The 23,590-nt window shown below is 29.9% G+C and overlaps 1 protein-coding gene across 1 annotated transcript in view; it reads left to right on the top strand.

Annotated features, from left to right (window-relative positions):
* Positions 1-3,307: 3,307 nt before the first annotated feature.
* Positions 3,308-23,590, top strand: part of Syx1A (Syntaxin 1A) — an 84,939-nt gene continuing 64,656 nt past the window's right edge. Inside the window, exon 1 of the mRNA XM_090162882.1 lies at positions 3,308-3,839. Within this exon, the coding sequence (XP_090019008.1) occupies positions 3,807-3,839 (33 nt within the window). The 5' untranslated portion in view covers positions 3,308-3,806. The remainder of the gene's footprint in view (positions 3,840-23,590) is intronic.

Raw genomic sequence — 23,590 nt, 5'->3', positions numbered from 1 at the left:
ACCTTGACATAGGTCTGATTTTTGATGTGAAGATTTAAGATATAAATATTTAATCGGTAAAAAAAAATTAAATTAGTATCCGTAAAAAATTAAATAAGTATCTGTAAAAAATTAAATAAGTATCTGTAAAAAAATTAAATAAATAGTTGTAAAAAAATAAATAAGTATCTGTTAAAAATTAAATAAGTATCTGTTAAAATTAAATACGTATCTGTTAAAAATTGAATAAGTATCTGTAAAAAATTAAATAAGTAGCTGTAAAAATTAAATAAGTATCTGTAAAAAATTAAATAAGTAGCTGTAAAAAATTAAATAAGTATCTGTAAAAAAATAAATAAGTATCTGTAAAAAAATCCGAAATTAGATAATTGAAGTAAAGAGGTGCAAGTCGGAACCGTCCGGAAGAATGGATAAGGGAAGCAAAGGGGTGGAATTCGAGGAAAAAAATTGAAAGCCGAGACCAGCCCAAAAAATAGATAGGACAAACTTTAAGACTTATAGTTACATAGATACCTAGGAAGATGGAGATTACGCATCCTGGAATAGAAAATTGTATTGCCCGAATTGCTTGCTCCCCGATCTCTCTAACAAGTAAGTCAACTCAAGCGTTTGGACACACGATTTTTAGCGCCACCCCGTGACAGCAAGAGCAACTACTTTTTTTTTGGAATTTCGTCTGCTTGTTGTTCTAAGCTTTGGAAATTTGAATTTCTCAGGGAGTAACGGATTTTTTTAGTCGCGAACAAAATCCGAACGGATTTTAATAGTGGAAACAAATTCAATATGAGTGTTTAAATAGTTTAATCCATTAAACGTTAATAAGATCGGTAGTAAAATCTATTCAAAGCAGCAACTATAGTTGTGTTCTTTAAGTAACTGTTCCAATAATATTTTATAAATAAAACCGAGCACCACGTTTAAATTAATAAACCGTTAAAAACAAATAAACATTCCCACGTGTTCGAGACTCCCAGCCCAATGAAAAGCACCAAAGCAGAAAATTTTAAAGTTTTGCAAATTGTCTACGCTAGATGTCAGTTTTTAACTGTCCAAGAGTGAAAGGTTAGCATTTATGCTGCACCCTGATTTCCACTCCAGTAGTCCACTTTCATCTTCCTAGGTAAGTAACATAATATCGATAAGTATGACAATTTACGAGATTTACAACCAAACTGATTTTCATAGTTAGGCCTATTGCGTAATCAAGATGTTTTCTCAACACAGAGCCCTCTAGTGTCTAAAATTTGCAAGACTTCCGCTAAGCCGAAATATCTGGTTTCCGATAGATAGGTGGAATATTAGGCTAAAATGATAAAAATTAAAAAGGTTTTTTATCACGCGTGATTCGCACGCGCGCTTCAAAACAAAGACAACGCACCTCGCGACTCCAGAACCTGCTCTCCGATATTAGGCTTAAATTTTTATCAAAAAGTAGTCATCCAAAACGGTAAGTCGCGAGTCAAAATCACAGCTTGAATAGAGTATCAGTGCCGAAAAAAGGTTCGGTTAGAAAATGAGCAATAAAGAAATAGGAAGTTTCATACCAAGAATGTATTTATTTATACCTAGGGAGAATATCTATGCCTTTCTTTCAATCCACCCGTTGGTTCCTCCAGTACGCTCCTCCGCTTCAAATAAAACGAATAGTCCCGGTATTTCATTGGCTGCTTAAAATTTACGTCACCTAACGCGAGGGTAATCAAACGCCAGTGACGTTTTGTCTCCCCCCCCCCCCCCCCCGCGCGAGACTGGGGAAAGGCGTTCAACGTGCCCGGCGATTGTCGCAACATAATCATTCTTCCTAAATATAAATAAATACATTCTTGGTCATACTTATGGTTATTATGTTACTTCTGGTAATACTAAGAAAAATTGATCTTTAATGACGTTTAATATTTGAAATATTAAAAATTAAGATAATTATTTAAAATTTCTTTACAAATCGGCAACAACTTAATATAGTATTAATTTTAACATCTAGTCTCGTAACACTGTTACACGTTTCAAATCGGGCGAATGAACATTTCTTGACCACAAAGAGAACTGAGAGAAGCCATCCTTGGGTCCAGTTGTTCAAGCCTACTTGTAACTGACACTTCCGTGGACTGTAGAGCGTAGGCCCTAAAATGAAAATCGTATTGAAAACTGGCTTAAAATGGGATTATCAACGAGGTCTTCTTGTCACCTGCTGCTGTCAAATTTAGTCTCCAACACGAACAGTGTCCTCCCCCAATCCAATTTCGCCCGTAACAAGCTTACAGCAATATGAAAAGGCAATCGCAGATTTTAAGTTTTGCGTCAAGACACACTAGCTCCATCTTTCGATGCGTGCCGCCTTAGGCTAGGCGCCCACTGGCTCTCCGTTTCGTATCCGTCCTGCCTTCCACAAGGCATTATCTCCGTTACGAAGCAGAGGCTTGTGGAAGCTAGTACGTAGACGTTACGAAGAGCAGTCAGCGCTTGGCCTTAGTGATAAAGTAACGTATCTCCTAAAATCAAATAACAAAGTTTAGTGGAACATTTGGTGTCTGTAGACTTTTCAAACACCCCTAAAATGAAGCTTTAATTACGATTTTTCCGTTAAATATTTTAAAACATATCTACCGAAGAAAAATTAAAAAATTAGTTATCTCGGTGCCCAAATATGGCAACTCAACAATGTCCGTTTTGATAAAATTTAATTTGAAGGTTCTAATTATAGTGCTTTCATAAATATTGGTTCTATTCCTATAGGATTTTACTATTTTCTAATAAATACTAAGTTTAAGAGATTTAAATGTTTAGTTTAATAAAACCGCCAAATTACTTCAGTCGACATCCTAATCAACAGAAGTAAAAATAGGTCAACCGACCTATTAACGCCTGTAGAAGTGTTCCAACAGCCTCGCATTAAAGTCTTACGGATCGGCCCAACTGCGGAACAGCAAGGGGCAAAATAGCAAAGGCCACTATAAAACTACTTTTTAACTTTCCATTCTTCACCCCAAAATAGTCTTAACATAATTAAATTATAATTAGTACAAACGCGATAACGATAATTTCATCATTAACATAACAAAAACATCAAAGAGACCAAAAATTATTTGAAAATAAAATATCTAATGGTCTTAGTCTAATTATCGTGTCTAAAATTAAGGGAGAAACCAAAAAGTAGGTAAAATATGATGGAGATAAAAAAAGGCAACCACCGCGCAACCTAGATGGCGCTAGCGTCGGTGCTGGCCAACAATGACGCGTCTACAATCGATAAGCAAAAGCGTGGGAGTGGTCTTTTCCAATGCGCTACAATCAAACCACGAGAGTCATTAATGATAGGCTGCGCGTTACATCGCGCTGCTGCTGCGTTGTTCGAAAAAAACTGTAAAATAGACGTCTCCAACGCGCTAAACTAGAAGAAACGACGCTAGAACTCAACGTGACTAACGGGGCGGAATTCGACGCGTAATCGGAGCGTCAACGGGCATCTAGAAAGAGAAGAGACGTCGCGAATCGAACGGGACTAACTCCGGGTAAGGGAGGAATTGCAAAGTGTCGGAACATTTCGGGATAATATCGGCTTAAATTCCTCCCTTCCCTATATTGTAAAATCTACGTTGTTTGTAAGTCCGGACGGTAGAGGTCACCACGGTCGCCGTCGGGGTGGCGAAAAACGCGTCTTCGCGACAAAATCAATGAAGATTTAAGTATGGAGTGAAAGCCTATTTCGGATTCGCAATGAGTTTGTTGGAATATAGCGATATGTCCGGGTTCCGCAGGCAGAATTAGCCACAACTTGGATTACAGAGTGATTCTGGACCGTAGAAAGAATGACCAAGGATCGGTTTGCGGCTTTAAAAGCGGTAAGTGAGCACCCCTCCCTGGCGAATGCGCTGCCGCCCTGAACCCCTCCATCGCCTCCATTGATGCGCTATCACATAGCGTTGCGTTGCCTCGTCTTTAGCCTAGGCTCGCTGCAACCACCGTCGTTTTCCCGAACACCGATTCTCAACCTTCCAAAATATTGTTCGTCTAGATTTTACTCTACGCCTATAACCCGTTGTTCAAACCCTAACGCGATAACGTCTAGAAGTTACCTAATTTTCACGATACGCGGCGTTCGGGGTGGTTTAAAAACGCGTGAATCGAGGAGGTTTTATTAAGCCTAAACCGAGGGTCAGCTCACTTTAATGATTATTAGGACACTCTCGTATGATTAAATCATGATTAGATTAGATTAAAATTAAATCTGTAACTTTGGCTGTACAAAGATTAAAAATGATTAAATCATAATTTAATTTTTAATTATGATTATTAGGACACCCTGTAACAAAGTGATCTGCCCCTCGGCCTAAACCCTTTAACGGATACTCCCCCCCAACTACCAGCATACATTATTAATTTTCATATTAACTTTAATATAAATGTTTAGATTAAAATACTGGTTAAAATATTGCAGAAAATTTAGTTACGTTACGCAGATATTTGATTATTGACTAGATAAAGATTAGAGAAGATACTATAGTTTAGTATCATTAACTAGTGTATCGATAAAAGATGGATAATGTTATCGGTAAAACCCAGATGTGGGGTAAGAAAGCGGTAAAATCAGTTTACGGATAATGGGTTGAACCAGGTTGTGGTTGAAATATCAGTAAACCCTTTTACTGGACACTTTTCGGTAAAACCGAGTTACGGTTATCATTGGTCGCTTATCGTTAAATTCGATTAAGAGGTAACTAAGAGATAAATTCGGTTATGGATAAAATGTGGGTAAACCCGGTTATGGGTAACTAAACCGTAAATCCGGTTATGGGGGTAACAAAGCGAAAACCCCGGTTATGTTTTGAGATGTCGGTAGATCCGTTTATGGGGCAACAAAGCGGTAAATCCGGTTATTTATTAACATGACGGTAAATTCTATTATGAGGTAACTGAACCGTAAATCCGGTTATTGGGTAACAAAGTGATAAGTCTTGTTATGTATGAACATGTCGATAAATTCGGTTATGGGGTAATTAAACCATAAATCCGGTTATTGGGTAACAAAGTTGTAAGTCTTGTTATGTATGAACATGTCGGTAAATTCGGTTATTGGGTAATTAAACCTTAAATCCGGTTATTGGGTAACAAAGTTGTAAGTCTTGTTATGTATGAACATGTCGGTAAATTCGGTTATGGGGTAATTAAACCATAAATCCGGTTATTGGGTAACAAAGTTGTAAGTCTTGTTATGTAAGAACATGTCGTTAAATTCGGTTATGGGGTAATTAAACCATAAATCCGTTTATTTGGTAACAAAGCGGTAAAATAATAAAAATAAAATAAAACAAAAAATAAACCCGGTAAATCCAGTTATATGGTATTAATAGGTAAATCTGGTTATGGGGTAACAGACAGGTGACTCCAGTTATTTGGTAACTGTCCGATAAATACCGTTATGAGGTAACAAAACGGTCTACCCGATTATGGGGTAATAAAGAGGTAAATCCGGTTATAGAGAATCGTGTTCGTTTAAACGATTATAGAATAACATGTCAGTAAATCCGATTACGGGATAACAAAGCGGTAAATCCGGTTTTGGGGTATGATATTGGTAACTTTCGGTTATGGTATAACAGATGTTTAAAATACAAACATAATAAAATACGAAATAGCCACAATATGTCTCGGTAATAATAATAATAATAATAATAATAATAATCAGCTAGGCTAATACCCAAGGCACCACCTTAGGCCTAAGTCATCATGCGACTTTTGAAGCCCTTAATTCAGGTGGCCGGGTTACAATGCGTAGGAGGGTGGTGGTGACTAACCATTCTTCAGACCATTTTGTATGAAACACGTGAGCTGTACAATTTATACCCCAAGCCTTCCCCGTAACAGGTTTATGGTAACAGACATACTGGGGTAATACAGCTCTTTGTCGTTCAGAAAATATATCCATCTACAGAGGGGCTCATTTAGGGGGGTGCTTGGGCTCCCCGTCAATTTCCTTTCGGTACCGTTCCAAGCGATAATTTATCATGACCCGATAACACAAGCCTTTGACAGGAAAATCTGTACGCTTAATAATTACATACGGAGACCGGTGGGGGGGTCCAAGGTTTTCCCCCCTCCACGAACGACTCTAGACGTAAATCAGAACGCACTCGTATTGCCAATTATTAGTAACTTAAAGAATAAACTATCGCCATAATCTAGCCTAATGACTAAACGCTATCTATTTCCGTCGTTTCAACATTAGCCGACTTATTGCTACAACTTGGTTGCCTGAAAAAGCTAGCCAACCGAGTTGCTCCATACATGGATAAATTTTCATATCTTATAGACGTCGTCAACGGTTTTACGATAATTATTTTATTGTAAAACCGTATTAATTAAAGTTAATTAAGGAATTAATTATAATTAAGTATTATGAAAGTTAAGAAATGCGCTTAGAAATTATAGGTAATATATAATCCCCGTTACTTATTAATTTCCAATACTAGTGACCTACTGCGGCGGGAAACGTAATAAGCGACTCTTTTTTCGTCTGCTTGCCCTGTTCGTTTTAAATACCTTCACAACCGAGCTAATCTAGCAGTCAAGCAGACGAATTTAAGAATAGTTCAATTATGCAAATGTAGATGGCCTATTCACATATTTTTCTAGTTCGTTGTTGAGATTTCGCGTGTTAACCGCCAAAGTAAATTACTGGTAATTCTCCAAAAAACACATCTTCTACTACCAAATATGTCGATTTGCATTAATAAAGGAAATTAATATTAGCATTTAGTTTTGAATAATTAAAATTATGTGTTCCAATAATATTAGATATAAATATTGGCATTAGGCCTCGGTCACCAAAATAGACCGTTCTTCAAAACATGGCCAACGAAAGCGTTTGTGCACTGACTTACGCGTTGTGGAACTTTTTTTCTCCACTCACTGTTCGTGTGAACAACATTTCCAGAATTCATTGGCAACGCAAACGTATTTATTCAATAAATTTAAATAATATTACCAAGGCTCAACTTTAATATTATGAAATGTAATAACTAGGATACGCATTTTTTTTTATTGAACAAAAGTAAATGATAATATTAATATTAAATACCTTTATTAATGTTGGTTAATATGAAAAATCTTGGTATGAATGAAAACGCGAATCTGACGCGAAATGTGTACTCACCAACAAAGTTGTCCAAGCATGTTGTCTCGTGTGAATGAGCCGCTGCAAACACTTTAGTCGGCTCATTAGGTAGGGACTTGGAAAGTGCCAAAATGAATATAGGAAAACCCAAATTCGTCATAAAAACGCCTGGACGATATTGGTTTTAAAAGTAGGTTCTTATTGATTTAGTTTCGGTATTCGGGGAACAATTTTCTCATGGGGAAATATTTACAAATGTGTTTTTCAATAATGCGTCACGTTACGTCACCCAAATCGTTTCTCAAAATATATTCAAGCTCTAATTTCAGAAAGGTCAAAAATTATTCGTTATCACTAAATGTTTATTGAAGATTTTTTAATTGAATTTGATTTAAAATTCAAAAAAATGTTTAACTGGAGTAGAACTTTCACGAAATTTGTAATTGAAATGAAACTAGAATTCCACTAAATTTATAAATGAAATTAAACTAGAATTTCTCCAAATCTATAAATGAAATTAAACTAGAATTTTACAAAATTTATAAATGAAATTAAACTAGAATTCCACCAAATTGTTTAAATTAAATTAAACTCTAATTCCACCAAATTTATCAATTAAATTAAACTAGAATTCCATCAAAAGTTTTTAAATGAAATAAAACTAGAATTTCACCCAATTTTTAAATGAAATTAAACTAAAATTTCACAAATTTTTAAATGAAATAAAATTAGAATTCCCCTAAATTTCTAAGTGAAATTAAACTAGAATTCCACATTTTTTTTAAAATGAAATAAAACTAGAATTCCACCAAATTTTTAAATGAAATTAAACTAAAATTTCACAAATTTTTTAAATGAAATAAATTTAGAATTCCATAAATTTCTAAGTGAAATTAAACTAGAATTCTACCAAATTTTTAAATGAAATTAAACTTAAATTTCACCAAATTTTTAATTGAAAACGTTAATTAAATTCTGCGCATTTTTTGGTACGAAATAGCTAAAAAATTCTTAAAAGATTTAGTTTTAATTAAATTAAAAATCTACATAATTTTTTATTTGAATTAAACAAAATTCTACAAAATTTCAGAAAGTTGTTCAATAAAACGTGTACGATTTTAAATTGGTTTTATTTCGTCTTTTTAAGTAAAATTTAATATGAAAAACCCTAAATAATTAGAAAAAATATATTGTACAATTCAGGTGGGGTGAAATACGTAGCTCCACCCATTTTGTACGAGCTTAACGTCAATAATAAAATCATCCGAGTAGTGAAATTTCGGTCTATCGTGTTACGCAAATTACAAGGTTGAAAGTAATACCGAGATTAAGCAGTCTTGGTAGGGCTATTGAAAGGCGTTAAAATGTCTCCTAGGCCTTAGCTTACGCTCTCCTGCATATATTTTCACGGGTATATGTATACCTTTTTCGGTCATTTTAAAACTATTTTGAAGCGGCTTTTATTTTATTTGCGCCGTTCTCTTTTTCGAGTCTAACTCGACGCCGAACTGTCAAGACATTCATTACTTCTCCGACCCTGAGTTATGGCCCTCCCTGAGCCAGGCCCCGACAACAAAGATACCGAACAGAAGGAAAAAAGCTTTTTGTAGGATACGCGACGGTAATTCCCCGGAGCTATTTATAGGCGTTGAGCCAAAAAATACGAATGCTGGTGTCTGTTTTGAAAATTCTAATCTTTTGTTCAAAACTACCTACTACCAGAAGCATATATAACACATATACATAAGTGACAATATTGAAAAGTCCTCCTTAAGTTTAGTTTCCACTAGCATTAAAATGCTCTGCTCACCAATTACTCAACTCAAAGGATCAACACCACGTCTCCCTCATAACGAAGAGTAGGTAATGAAAGAAACTCCACCTCCGGAAGTACGTCATAAATACCTTGACTTCTCCCTGAATTATAATAGAAACGTAAACCTTAAAATTATTAATTTCTTTCAAAATTTAGATAATTTATTTATAGTTTTATCGTAAGAAAACTAAGCATACATAAATGAGAAAAACAAGAATTAAATTACTAGAAATTCGTAAAATAATTCTAAATTTTAATTATCCGGTATAGAATTACGATGTGACGTAACATTTCAGAGACCCCGTCACGGCATTTTTGCTCTAGTGAAAACCAGACTTTAGGCCTAAAGGATATTTTTTTTGCATCGACGCTCGCCGTCGCGGCATTTTTGCTCTAGTGAAAACCAGACTTTAGGCCTAAAGGATATTTTTTTGCTCCGACGTTCGCCGTCACGGCATTTTTTCTCTAGTGAAAACCAGCCTTTAGGCCTAAAGGGTATTTTTTTGCATCGACGCTCGCCATTGCGGGATTTTGGCTATATGTGAAAACCAGCCTTTATTTTAATTCGTGATGAGACAGTAGTACATCGGATACGCTGAATAACTTTCCCGTCGTCATTTATTTTCAAAATGAAATGAAAGTTCATCATCGGGTAGTCCGCTTTATCAAAATGATATGAAAGTTCGTCGTCACGTACTCCGCTTTATCAAAATGAAATGAAAGTTCGTCGTCACGTACTCCGCTTTACCAAAATGAAACGAAAGTTCGTCGTCGCGTACTCCGCTTTACCAAAATGAAATGAAAGTTCGTCGTCACGTACTCCGCTTTACCAAAATGAAATGAAAGTTCGTCGTCGCGTACTCCGCTTTACCAAAATGAAATGAAAGTTCGTCGTCTCGTACTCCGCTTTACCAAAATGAAATGAAAGTTCGTCGTCGCGTACTCCACTTTACCAAAATGAAATGAAAGTTCGTCGTCGCGTACTCCGCTTTACCAAAATGAAATGAAAGTTCGTCGTCGCGTACTCCGCTTTACCAAAATGAAATGAAAGTTTGTCGTCACGTACTCCGCTTTACCAAAATGAAATGAAAGTTCGTCGTCACGTACTCCGCTTTACCAAAATGATATGAAAGTTCATCGTCACGTACTCCGCTTTACCAAAATGAAATGAAAGTTCATCGTCACGTACTCCGCTTTACCAAAATGAAATGAAAGTTCGTCGTCACGTACTCCGCTTTACCAAAATGAAATGAAAGTTTGTCGTCGCGTACTCCGGTTTACCAAAATGAAATGAAAGTGGACTGCATTGCAAAGGATGATAAAATTAGTGAATAATCGACTAATCTACTTCTTCGCTAATTTTATCAATATTTTATTTAGATTTATGACGATCCAACTTGCTAGAGAGTGTTAAGAGGCAAACTTCTAAAAATTTCCGGGTAATCCCGTTTGGAAATTATCCTGAAATACGAAAAATGTCTAATGTCGTTTATCTTTTACTTTTGCCACTCTCCAAGTGCTACCATATTTTCCTCGGACCACTTTCAAAAGATCATTACACGAGCTTTCAAAATTTAGGTTTTGTAAATATCCCAATGTTGGCAAACCTCTTTAGCTTCACTTTCGCTGGGGTCGATATGACTTATAAAATGATTGCTTTATTGATTTTATCATTACACAAGTCAAGTTTTATATTGAATTAAAATAATAGACCGGTTAAGCTACTCCTCGAAAACGTGAAGGGAAAACTCGTAACGGAGTGTAGACGTAGCTTTATTCTGCATTATCTAATCTCCCTACAAGTTCTCTCTAGACGTTTTCCAAAGGGTTGCTTAACCCGTCTAATGTCGTTATCATATAAAAATAGCCACATTTTCCGTTACACAATATTTTTCAAATAAATGTATTGTTTCAATTTATATGGATTTTACTATGATTTATCAACTTACTGAGATTTTTACTAAAGAATTTAGAAAATGTATGTTAGAAGCAATTCCTAATTCATGAAAGTTTATAATTCAAGTATAAATAATAACTCACTCGATTAACTTAGATTAATATCAGTTAGATTGCTTAAAACACCTAAATATACATTATATCATAAGTAACGTAATACAATAAGAATGACGATTATAAAATCTTATCACAGAACCTATTTTCGCAATCAATGTTTTGTTCAGCACATAGCCCCTTAGAGTCTAAATATGCCCAGAGCGAAATATACCAAGGACGATAATATACTACTCAGTTCAGTTGCAAATCCGGATCTGAGCTGGTCGAGAGTGTCAGTATCGAAAAAAGGTTCATTAAGAAAATTTGCATTTAAACACTAGAAGTGTCATACGTGAAAACTTGGAACAACTCCTTCCGCGTTGAGTTTACAAGTTCTCTCCCCACGGGTTTAAGGGGTTTTCCCTCGAGCACTTCGGTTTCCCCTTCCATAAAAACTTGTTGAGGTTAACGGTAATAGTTAGTGTAGGGAGCTGTTGGCTCGCGTGGCATGAAGGGCTTGCCACCACCCTCCTACGTATTTTAACCCGGTCACTTGAATTAATGGCTTTAAAAAACGCTTGATGACTTAGGCCTAAGGTGGTGCCTAGCTGATTATTATTATTATAACTATTCTAACTATTATTACTATTATTATTATTATTATTATTATATTACTATAATATTATATAATTTTAAAATAATTTTATTTACTTAAGTCGTTATAATAATACGTGCATAACATCAAATTATCGTACAAAACGATAATTATCGTGCAGTTTAACAAAGCTGACCAAGAATGCGTTAAAGGGACTTCGTACTACATAGCTTTCGATACGGTAAACGGGCTTAAAAAAGGAAAAGTACAACGAGCTTATTGGCGCACTCAACTATGACGTTTGTCCTAAATAAACACGCCACTGCTCTGATCCCTCTAATGTTTTTTAATCCACGACGATAGCATAGAAACATTTATAAAGTGGAAAGCTCTTTCTCGGTTTGAAAGAGTTGCGAGAACCGCGAATTCTATAGCGCACAGTGTTTGACACTTCAATTCGATAAAAACGAACTTTGCTCATTCTGACTTGTTTTCACGAGGGCGAAAATGACACGACGGCGAGCGTCGATGCAAAAAAATCCTTTTAGGATTTTTTTGCGTAGACGCTTAACGTCGTGAGCAGACGAAAATCCAGGAGTTTATGAGCTTCACCGGTTGGCCGCTACGTGGCTCTATAAAAATTGAAAAGGCTAATTACGAGTCATTCGTCCCAAGCCTATTGGTGGGGAACGGTAGTATACGGAGTGAAAATATAGCTGTGTCTTGTCGTGCCACCTAACGATCACTATTGGAACTAATAAAATTTTTGGTTTGAAAATTTTAGTAGACTGATTAAATGCTACAGCTAAGTGCCATATATTGAATCTTAACATTTTATATTATATTATTTTATATTATACGAGTTATGGTTAAATATTAATAATAACTAAGGTGACACAACAATTATAAAACAAATTATGTTATGGTAATTAATTAATGTAAATAATATATAGTTTGAGGTAGCAGTATAAATGATTCAAAGAAGTACAGTGATATTTGTTTCTCGGTCTACTGACAAACGAGACTAGCCCAAAAAAACCAGCAGTGCGCTGACCTCTCCATAAAAAGATCCTGGGCTCCGATTTTACAACTCTCCTTACGAATCGTAAAGAGCAAAAATTGTCCTTAAAAATTAAAATTATCCTTATACTCGAAATTTCGTATTCTACTCTTATCCTTGAGAAAAATTGTCCTTACTTAGCGGCGTAAGGACCAAGAATTATCCTTATATAGCGCATATTTCAAGATGACCACCTCGATAAATATTGAAATTTTATATTTAGCGGCTATAGTGATTGTAAAAAAGCACCTAAAAGCGATTTTCAGTGAAAAGGATAATAAGAAATTATTATAATAATTAATTAATTAATTTTAAAGGTATTTCTTTACATAAATTTGTTTTAATATCTGCTCTAAGATTATCGAACTTTATGAATTTCATTATGTCCAACATATAATTTCATTTAATTTCATTTAATTTCATTTAGTTTCATTTAATATTTAATTTAATATTAATTTTTTTCTTTTTTCTTTTTTTTCATTTTTAAAAATACTTAAGTGTAATTAAATCATCATGACAAACAAATATGTAACACATTTGTGCCATTTTTTTCATTGTATCAATATAAAAAAATAATATAACAAAAACTTAACCTCTGTATATATTTTAAAAATGTTACTACTAACATGTTTTATACAGAATAAACCAAGTTTGAATTGAATTGAATATTTAATTTCATTTAATTTAATATTTAATTTCATTTAATTTAATATTTAATTTAATTTAATATTTAATTTCATATAATTTAATATTTCATTTAATTTAATATTTAATTTCATTTAATTTAGTATTTAATTTAATTTAATATTTAATTTCATATAATTTAATATTTCATTTAATTTAATATTTAATTTAATTTAATATTTAATTTAATTTAATATTTAATTTAATTTAATATTTAATTTAATTTAATATTTAATTTAATTTAATATTTAATTTAATTTAATATTTAATTTAATTTAATATTTAATTTAATTTAATATTTAATTTAATTTAATATTTAATTTAATTTAATATTTAATTTAATTTAATATTTAATTTAATTTAATATTTAATTTAATTTAATATTTAATTTAATTTAATATTTAATTTAATTTAATATTTAATTTAATTTAATATTTAATTTAATTTAATATTTAATTTAATTTAATATTTAATTTAATTTAATATTTAATTTAATTTAATATAATATTTAATTTAATATAATATTTAATTTAATTTAATATAATATTTAATTTAATTTAATATTTAATTTAATATAATATTTAATTTAATTTAATATTTAATTTAATTTAATATTTAATTTAATTTAATATTTAATTTAATTTAATATTTAATTTAATTTAATATTTAATTTAATTTAATATTTAATTTAATTTAATATTTAATTTAATTTAATATTTAATTTAATTTAATATAATATTTAATTTAATTTAATATTTAATTTAATATAATATTTAATTTAATTTAATATTTAATTTAATTTAATATTTAATTTAATTTAATATTTAATTTAATTTAATATTTAATTTAATTTAATATTTAATTTAATTTAATATTTAATTTAATTTAATATTTAATTTAATTTAATATTTAATTTAATTTAATATTTAATTTAATTTAATATAATATTTAATTTAATATAATATTTAATTTAATTTAATATAATATTTAATTTAATTTAATATTTAATTTAATTTAATATTTAATTTAATTTAATATTTAATTTAATTTAATATTTAATTTAATTTAATATTTAATTTAATTTAATATAATATTTAATTTAATATAATATTTAATTTAATATAATATTTAATTTAATTTAATATAATATTTAATTTAATATAATATTTAATTTAATTTAATATTTAATTTAATATAATATTTAATTTAATTTAATATAATATTTAATTTAATATAATATTTAATTTAATTTAATATTTAATTTAATATAATATTTAATTTAATTTAATATTTAATTTAATTTAATATTTAATTTAATTTAATATTTAATTTAATTTAATATTTTATTTAATTTAATATTTAATTTAATTTAATATAATATTTAATTTAATTTAATATTTAATTTAATTTAATATTTAATTTAATTTAATATTTAATTTAATTTAATATTTAATTTTATTTAATATTATTTAATATTTAATTTTATTTAATATTTAATTTTATTTAATATTTAATTTTATTTAATATTTAATTTTATTTAATATTTAATTTTATTTAATATTTAATTTTATTTAATATTTAATTTTATTTAATATTTAATTTTATTTAATATTTAATTTTATTTAATATTTAATTTTATTTAATATTTAATTTTATTTAATATTTAATTTTATTTAATATTTAATTTTATTTAATATTTAATTTTATTTAATATTTAATTTTATTTAATATTTAATTTGATTTAATATTTAATTTGATTTAATATTTAATTTGATTTAATATTTAATTTTATTTAATATTTAATTTGATTTAATATTTAATTTGATTTAATATTTAATTTGATTTAATATTTAATTTGATTTAATATTTAATTTTATTTAATATTTAATTTTATTTAATATTTAATTTTATTTAATATTTAATTTTATTTAATATTTAATTTTATTTAATATTTAATTTTATTTAATATTTAATTTTATTTAATATTTAATTTTATTTAATATTTAATTTTATTTAATATTTAATTTTATTTAATATTTAATTTTATTTAATATTTAATTTTATTTAATATTTAATTTTATTTAATATTTAATTTTATTTAATATTTAATTTTATTTAATATTTAATTTTATTTAATATTTAATTTTATTTAATATTTAATTTTATTTAATATTTAATTTTATTTAATATTTAATTTTATTTAATATTTAATTTTATTCAATATTTAATTTTATTTAATATTTAATTTTATTTAATATTTAATTTTATTTAATATTTAATTTTATTTAATATTTAATTTTATTTAATATTTAATTTTATTTAATATTTAATTTTATTTAATATTTAATTTTATTTAATATTTAATTTTATTTAATATTTAATTTTATTTAATATTTAATTTTATTTAATATTTAATTTTATTTAATATTTAATTTTATTTAATATTTAATTTTATTTAATATTTAATTTTATTTAATATTTAATTTTATTTAATATTTAATTTTATTTAATATTTAATTTTATTTAATATTTAATTTTATTTAATATTTAATTTGATTTAATATTTAATTTGATTTAATATTTAATTTGATTTAATATTTAATTTGATTTAATATTTAATTTGATTTAATATTTAATTTTATTTAATATTTAATTTTATTTAATATTTAATTTTATTTAATATTTAATTTTTTTTAATATTTAATTTTATTTAATATTTAATTTTATTTAATATTTAATTTTATTTAATATTTAATTTTATTTAATATTTAATTTTATTTAATATTTAATTTTATTTAATATTTAATTTTATTTAATATTTAATTTTATTTAATATTTAATTTTATTTAATATTTAATTTTATTTAATATTTAATTTTATTTAATATTTAATTTTATTTAATATTTAATTTTATTTAATATTTAATTTTATTTAATATTTAATTTTATTTAATATTTAATTTTATTTAATATTTAATTTGATTTAATATTTAATTTTATTTAATATTTAATTTTATTTAATATTTAATTTTATTTAATATTTAATTTTATTTAATATTTAATTTTATTTAATATTTAATTTTATTTAATATTTAATTTTATTTAATATTTAATTTTATTTAATATTTAATTTTATTTAATATTTAATTTTATTTAATATTTAATTTTATTTAATATTTAATTTTATTTAATATTTAATTTTATTTAATATTTAATTTTATTTAATATTTAATTTTATTTAATATTTAATTTTATTTAATATTTAATTTTATTTAATATTTAATTTTATTTAATATTTAATTTTATTTAATATTTAATTTTATTTAATATTTAATTTTATTTAATATTTAATTTTATTTAATTTTATTTAATATTTAATTTTATTTAATATTTAATTTTATTTAATATTTAATTTTATTTAATATTTAATTTTATTTAATATTTAATTTTATTTAATATTTAATTTTATTTAATATTTAATTTTTTTAATATTTAATTTTATTTAATATTTAATTTTATTTAATATTTAATTTTATTTAATATTTAATTTCATGTTTAATTTAGTATTTAATTTAATATTTATTTTAATATTTAAGTTAATTTAATTTAATAATTAAGTTCATTTATTTTTTATATAAAGAGGGCTATTTTCAAAATGAAGATCTATCTACCCACCAAAATTGATCATTTCAATCTGTCATGGTTTTGTGGTTAAGCCTCGTCCCGTGTGATCAAGCTACACGCGTCTCGTTACAAGCTTTGGGTAACCATAAAATAAACAATGACTAGTCATTTTCGAGGAAAGCGACTAATGGACGCAATAAGCAGAGATCCTGGCAGTTATAGAGATGCGAAACTCCCTATACCCTAAGCAAACCAGTTTTTTTCAAATTTTTTCCGATCGCAGCGACGCCTGTACGTGGGGAGTAATCGCAGAGATCCTAGGATTGTTACCGTTGTTTACAATTTTTGCGTCTCTAGGCTTGAAACGGGCGCTTCCTTCCGGCCGAAGGGCGGCGCTGATGCTTGCATTTTTTTTGTCAGGTTTTCGGCGGAGTTTCGCATCTCTATAACTGCCAGGATCTCTGCAATAAGTCCACACGTCACGTCCGTTCCGTTATTTTGATACAGCGTTTCCCGACGCATTTTTCATGTCTACAAACTGTTATTCTAATCTTACGATATCATACCTAGATTCTATTCAGATCCTATCCATTCCGTCAATATTTTTATCCTATTGCCCCCACTTGGAACCTCCCTCGGTGGCAGAAGCCCGACTCGCGGGGGTTTGATAAACAAGACAAGTCTAGGCTCGGAAACCGCGCTTCCTCGGCTACCGAAGTCCGAAGCTGAGATCAATTAATTCTATTCGTTGACGCGGGCGACCACAAACGAAAGAAAAAACAATCGAAGCAGAGAGAGAAAGTACTTCCCATTTAATTTCCCCCAAAACCAAGGAACTGCCAACTCTTACTCTTACGCCCTTTAATTAAAGATCGTGGTTTTTCTAACCCTCTGTCTCTCTTTGTAATATTTCATACGTGTTTCGCGGCACTTTCTAAAGGCAGTATTTTAAATTAAAAGCCGCAAATTGGTCGGTAAATTTCACCGTTCATTTATCAAATAGAAACAGGGTCCACGATACGACAAGCAGAGCCGGACTTAGAGATCCTGGGCCCATAGGCAGATAAGGAGTCTGGGCCCCCTTTTCACGCGCTGCATTTACATGTACTCTTATCCCTGAAGTCTGAGCTCTACGGCTATATTACTAAATAAAAGCTCTTAACAATCGTCGACTAAATATGCGATAATTATGCAACATTGCGATTTAGTGAGCGTATGCGAATTTTCTTCGTAGTTCCTATTAGATTTGAGATACGGAGCTCAAACTTATAGAATACAGATAAAGAAGCTTACGTCTGACGTTATGCTTAAGCCTTTTGACACGCGCCAAGGCTTAGAGAATAATTAATTTCACCTCATCCATGTGGAACTAATATTACGGCCTTAACCGACTTGTTTTATAACAATTTAGACGATCTAGTCGCGCTCCTAATGCGCCAAGGCGTACATCTGCTCATTCTTTAAAAGCCGAAACAATAATTCTTCCCATTCTTGCCAGTAAACGAATTCTTACCAATTTGACGCACTACATTAAAATTGTAAAATGAACATAACATTTTAAAAACATTCTTATTCCGAGAATTCTTACCTACTTGCCCCTCCTCATATTGCCTAAAACTGAAAGATAATCCCCAACGTCGCCAAGGATAATGAACATTTAAAAACCTTCAATAAATTCTGTCGAAACTAGAACGGTGCCTATATGATGGATCTATCACCTTCGCCTCGTATCAAAACAGAAAACACTGGAAGTACTTTACTAAGGCCGACGTAGCTACGTTATCCATAGCGTCTACAGATCGACAGAGAAGTTAAACAATATTTAGCAAATTCGAATTTTAATCAAACATTGAAAACAGGCGTACGAAAAAGACTGTTCGCGGAGCAATCTCGATCCGTGGATCAGTTGAAATGGACATTTAGGTTTCGAGTGCCCAGAACAGTAAATGGAACACTCGAAAATTACGAGGATGGATAATGAAATTTTTATACGGGGCGATCTCGGAGCAATTTACGATAGTAAACGGAAAACGCTATAAATTGGACCACGCCAATATTCCAGCGTTTGAATTTTCAATATTCTATCATTACTGTGGATCCATTTTCAAAGTCGCATTGCCCTTGATTTGTCATTACGCACACTAGGCGCGTGCCCTTGATGGCACATTTCTGGGACAGGGGTGGAAAATTCCCTTCTTCAACTAAATTGTTTTTTTTTTATTTGTTTGTAAATACGACCCTGGAGAAGACATAGAACCTAGTCCAAACTAAAAGGAACCAAAAATGTATTTGCGGTGACCATGTCTAATTTTCTGCTGGTCACCGGCGTGTGATTCTGTTGCGTCGAAAGACGTCAGATTGAAGGGGAAGCAGCTTACTGTTAGGGCACGAAAGGAATTGGGAACCACGCTAAAAATCGTCTATAGCCATGTCATTCCACCGGCACTAGAAATAAATACATTCTTGATGGAACATGATAATCTTTCCAACGCTAGAGCACAATCCTCAAAGGAAACTGCCACAACTGATTAGTTTAGAAATAGATTTTGGTGTCATTCTTCTTGGCCTAATTCTTTTTTTAAATAGAATCACGCACAAGCCAGCCACGCTGTACGCGAGTAATTTATTTATCTAATCTCCTATGTTTGTTTTTGAATTTTGACATTACCTAACTATTTATTTAACCTAATTATGAATTTTTTTTCAAATATTGGCCGCCCATAGGATTTTGACAAACCTACCAACTGTAAAAAATTTACACCATTAGACTTCCAACCTAGGTTTTGGATAGCCTAGAAATTTACTAACCCTAGAAAGTTACTAGCCCAAGAAATTTACTAGCCCTAGAAATTTACTTGCCCTAGAAATGTACTAACCCTAGAAATTTACTCACCCTAGAAATTTACTTACCCTAGTAATTTACTAGCCCTAGAAATTTTCTAGCCCTATAAATTTACTTACCCTAGAAATTTACTTACTCTAGAAATTTACTAGCAAGGTTTTCTCAGAAGAAATCTTGCAATCCAAATAGTTCAATATAACATTTTTTCGGTGCTAGGTGCTAGTGAAATTTCGCCGATAAACAAATTCCTCTAAAAATTAAAACATTTGAATTTCCCCCTAATATTAAAAAAAATTCCTCTAAAAATTAAAACATTGGAATTTTCCCCTAATATTAAAAAAAATTCCTCTAAAATTTAAAACATTTGAATTTTCCCCTAATATTAAAAAAACAAATTCCTCTAAAATTTAAAACATTTGAATTTTCCCCTAATATTAGAAAAATAATTCCCCTAAAATTTAATAAAAATGCATTTTCCCCTAAAAAATTTATTTCCCCCTAAATTTTAGAAAAAATTCACTTCCCCTTAAATTTCAATTTTCTTTTTTTTCTTTTTTTTTAAAGAAATATATCCTATCTAGGAAATGAAGCCACCCAGTATAGTTTTTGGTCTATATCGTAAAAAGAAATGAAATATAAACATTAGGGACTCTGTATTACCATCACAAAGAAGTCCGGCAAAAATATATAGTCATTGTAATGAAGGGAGCAAAATAAGCGGGACAACGAGTAGACCTCGTTATTCGTTACAGGCTGCAGGACTAGCCACAAAAAGAAGAGCAGTCAGTTGAACGGAGACGCGTTTTAGGCGCGTTCGGTGGCAGGGCTGCCTGGCGTCTCTCGGGCTACGGCGATCCGCGATCGATAAACGCCAGTTCTTATCTCGTTTGATAAATTAAAGAAGGATCAAAAAGAAAAGAAAAATATCCGTATTTGGTCCCTGGGACCTCCTCGATCTACGACGGAAAAGGGACAGATAAATAAAATAAGGGGACGCCTAAGTGAACCCAGTGTGTAGTCATTAGCCGGAATAATAAGTCAATATTTAAAACCGCCTCGCTATAGTTCGGCGGTTGCTTTTTTGGGCGGTCCGGGTTAAAAAAATGCAGTTTTTGGACGGTACTATAGCTTGGTTTCTTTCCGACCAAAAACGTTTCGTGTCTAGTTATATTTTTGGTCAGTAGTGTGGACAAGTTGTTTATGGGTTAAGCTTATTCAGAAACACTACAAATTTAGACAAATTTTTATACAATTGGTAAAACAAACGCCAATATTAGTTTAGATAAAATGTATTAAAAGCCAAATATTGTTCAAAAACCTTACTAAATATTCAAAAACATTACTAAATATTCAAAAACATTACTAAATATTCAAAAACGTTACTAAATATTCAAAAACATTACTAAATATTCAAAAACATTACTAAATATTTAAAAACATAACTAAATATTCAGAACATTAATAAATATTAAAAAAGATTACTAAATATACAAAACATTACTAAATATTCAAAATCATTACTAAATATTCAAAAACATTACAAAAAAGTATTGAAAAACATTTCTAAAATTATTTAAAAACATTGCTTAAAATTATTTAAAAACATTGCTTAAAATTATTCAAAGACATTACTAAAATTACTGAATAACATTAATAAAATTATCCAAAATGATTACTAAATACCTCTGACTATTCCATATTCGTGTTCTTAGTTTAAAACGGCAAAATTCAAAAATCGTTGATTCTTTTCCCTATTTTTCAAAACTCTTCGAAGATTTTAGTCTTTGAAAAATCCTGGTATCTTTAGTGCGACAGAATCGCAAACGGTAGTCGGTAGACTGTAATGTCCCCCATCTAAACAACCTCCTGCGGGTAACAGACCTTTGCGTTTTATAGCAGCTACGAATTTCAAATTGAAATTGTTTCTGTTAAAATCCCAATTTGGTTTACCAACGACCTCACAATTTACGTACCGTTCACTCATGCTCGCAAGAAAATAACAACATGTAAATTTACGTATAAAAATTATGTTTTTATCTATGTCGAATACGCATTAGCAATCCTGCTTCTCGGCAGTTTACTAGATTGATAAGTACCGAGAACGTATTTATGTCAGCAGAGAATATGTGTGTTCGTCTTGTGACAAAAACCACGCCTTCTCCGCCTTTCCTAGAGTAATCTTTCCCCCTATAGAGGCTGTAGTTGCGGCTGCATATTCTCTGTACAATTGAATATACTCTTGTAAGTACATTAATTGAGAGATCCTTAAATAAAAATGTGACGTATACAAAAATAGAGAAATAAACTATTGATCATGTAAATAAAATTTTTTCCCATTTTAATATTTTTCGAGAACAATTGTGAAAATAATCTGTTACATATCATTAAAGATTTTTAAATAAAATATTAATCGTTAAATTTTAATATTTTACTTTTCGATACCAACCATATTAATTATGTCTGCTTTTATGTTGACTGGTTCAGACATGCATCGAGAGATGGCGCCACGATATTAAATGAAGGGTTATCTTATTTTGGTGTGGCTCAACTTGTCACGAGAGAAACATTGTTAGCGCTCGCAGCGAGATTCTCGATGATGGGCTAATGGGAACAGATTTTTCTTGCAAGGTTTTCCCCCTGCTCTCTTCTTACATCTCCCACTCACGAAAAAAAGAGTAGAAATTTGGCTTTGATTATGATAAGTAGATTCATTTGTCCTCCCGTTGATTTATAGGGAAAATGCCGCTATTTATAGGTACGAAACAAAGGCCAAATTATCGGATCCACTGAGATTGGAGATTCAGGATATTCTTAGGAATTTCTATTCAAAGTCCCGTTTCTTCGTAATCAACGAGATCATAAGTCTATAATTAGCTACCATAAGTGTGTAAAATTATTTAAAATAATACATCTTAAGGCTTAAGACAATCAGTGATGATTTTAAAATGCAATGACATAGATGATAGACGTTAAAATGTACATAGTTATTTTCGAGGGGTCGGACACTTGCCATTATTTTGTACGAGATTTCGGAATTTCGTAGAGATTTTGCCGATTTTGTCATTACTTTTTGAAGTGATTTTGCGATTTCAATGTTAATTTACCATAGAGAGAGAGTTAAAAGATTTTGCGATTTTAGACAAAGTGTACGGGATTTTGGTAAATGTCCGACCCCTCGGTTATTTTTTAAATTAGTTTATTTACAAATCACCGTAGGCCTCCAATTTAGAAAAAGATTAATGAAGATATTTCTTTTAATATCTACACGGAGATCTTAACCGAACTGAATTTCAGATTCCCATAGTGTCTAAAAGATTTTCAATCTGAAATATACCACTACAAAAGACGATAATATACTACTCAGTTCGGTTGCAAGCCGTACTTATGCTTACTATGTTCCTTATGCCGGTAGTTACGTGTTTAATGACGAAGGATGACACTGACATGATTATTACAAACTTACGAATAGACGTACTAGGGATTATATTACATTTAAATCAATATTTGTTCCCTTAAGAGTAGTTGAAGATGTTTGTTTTAAACAAGGCTGGTAAATTCTTAACCGACTCCGAAAAGGGCACGAAATGGTTCGAATTTCTCTACTTTCCCGTGCTAGTCTCCGGAAATAGAACAGGAAAAAAACCACAAAATTATGATTGGTTGAAACTGCGGTCAGGTGGTTTGAAAGGGGAACCTCTACTTGATATACGCTTATATTGGTATAAGCGTATACATTAAAAAAAAACATTTTTCCGTATCGACTTTGAACATTATATTTGTGATCACGAATCCATACCCGAGGGGTCGGACACTTGGCATTATTTTGTACGGGATTTCGGGATTTCGTAGAGATTTTGGCGATTTTAT

Source organism: Leiobunum rupestre, chromosome 11 (assembly GCF_980474605.1).
Source record: "Leiobunum rupestre chromosome 11, qqLeiRupe1.1.hap1, whole genome shotgun sequence".
Lineage (NCBI taxonomy): Eukaryota > Metazoa > Arthropoda > Arachnida > Opiliones > Sclerosomatidae > Leiobunum > Leiobunum rupestre.
Note: the sequence above shows the minus strand (reverse complement) of the source record. Positions and strands in the feature narration are given on the sequence as shown.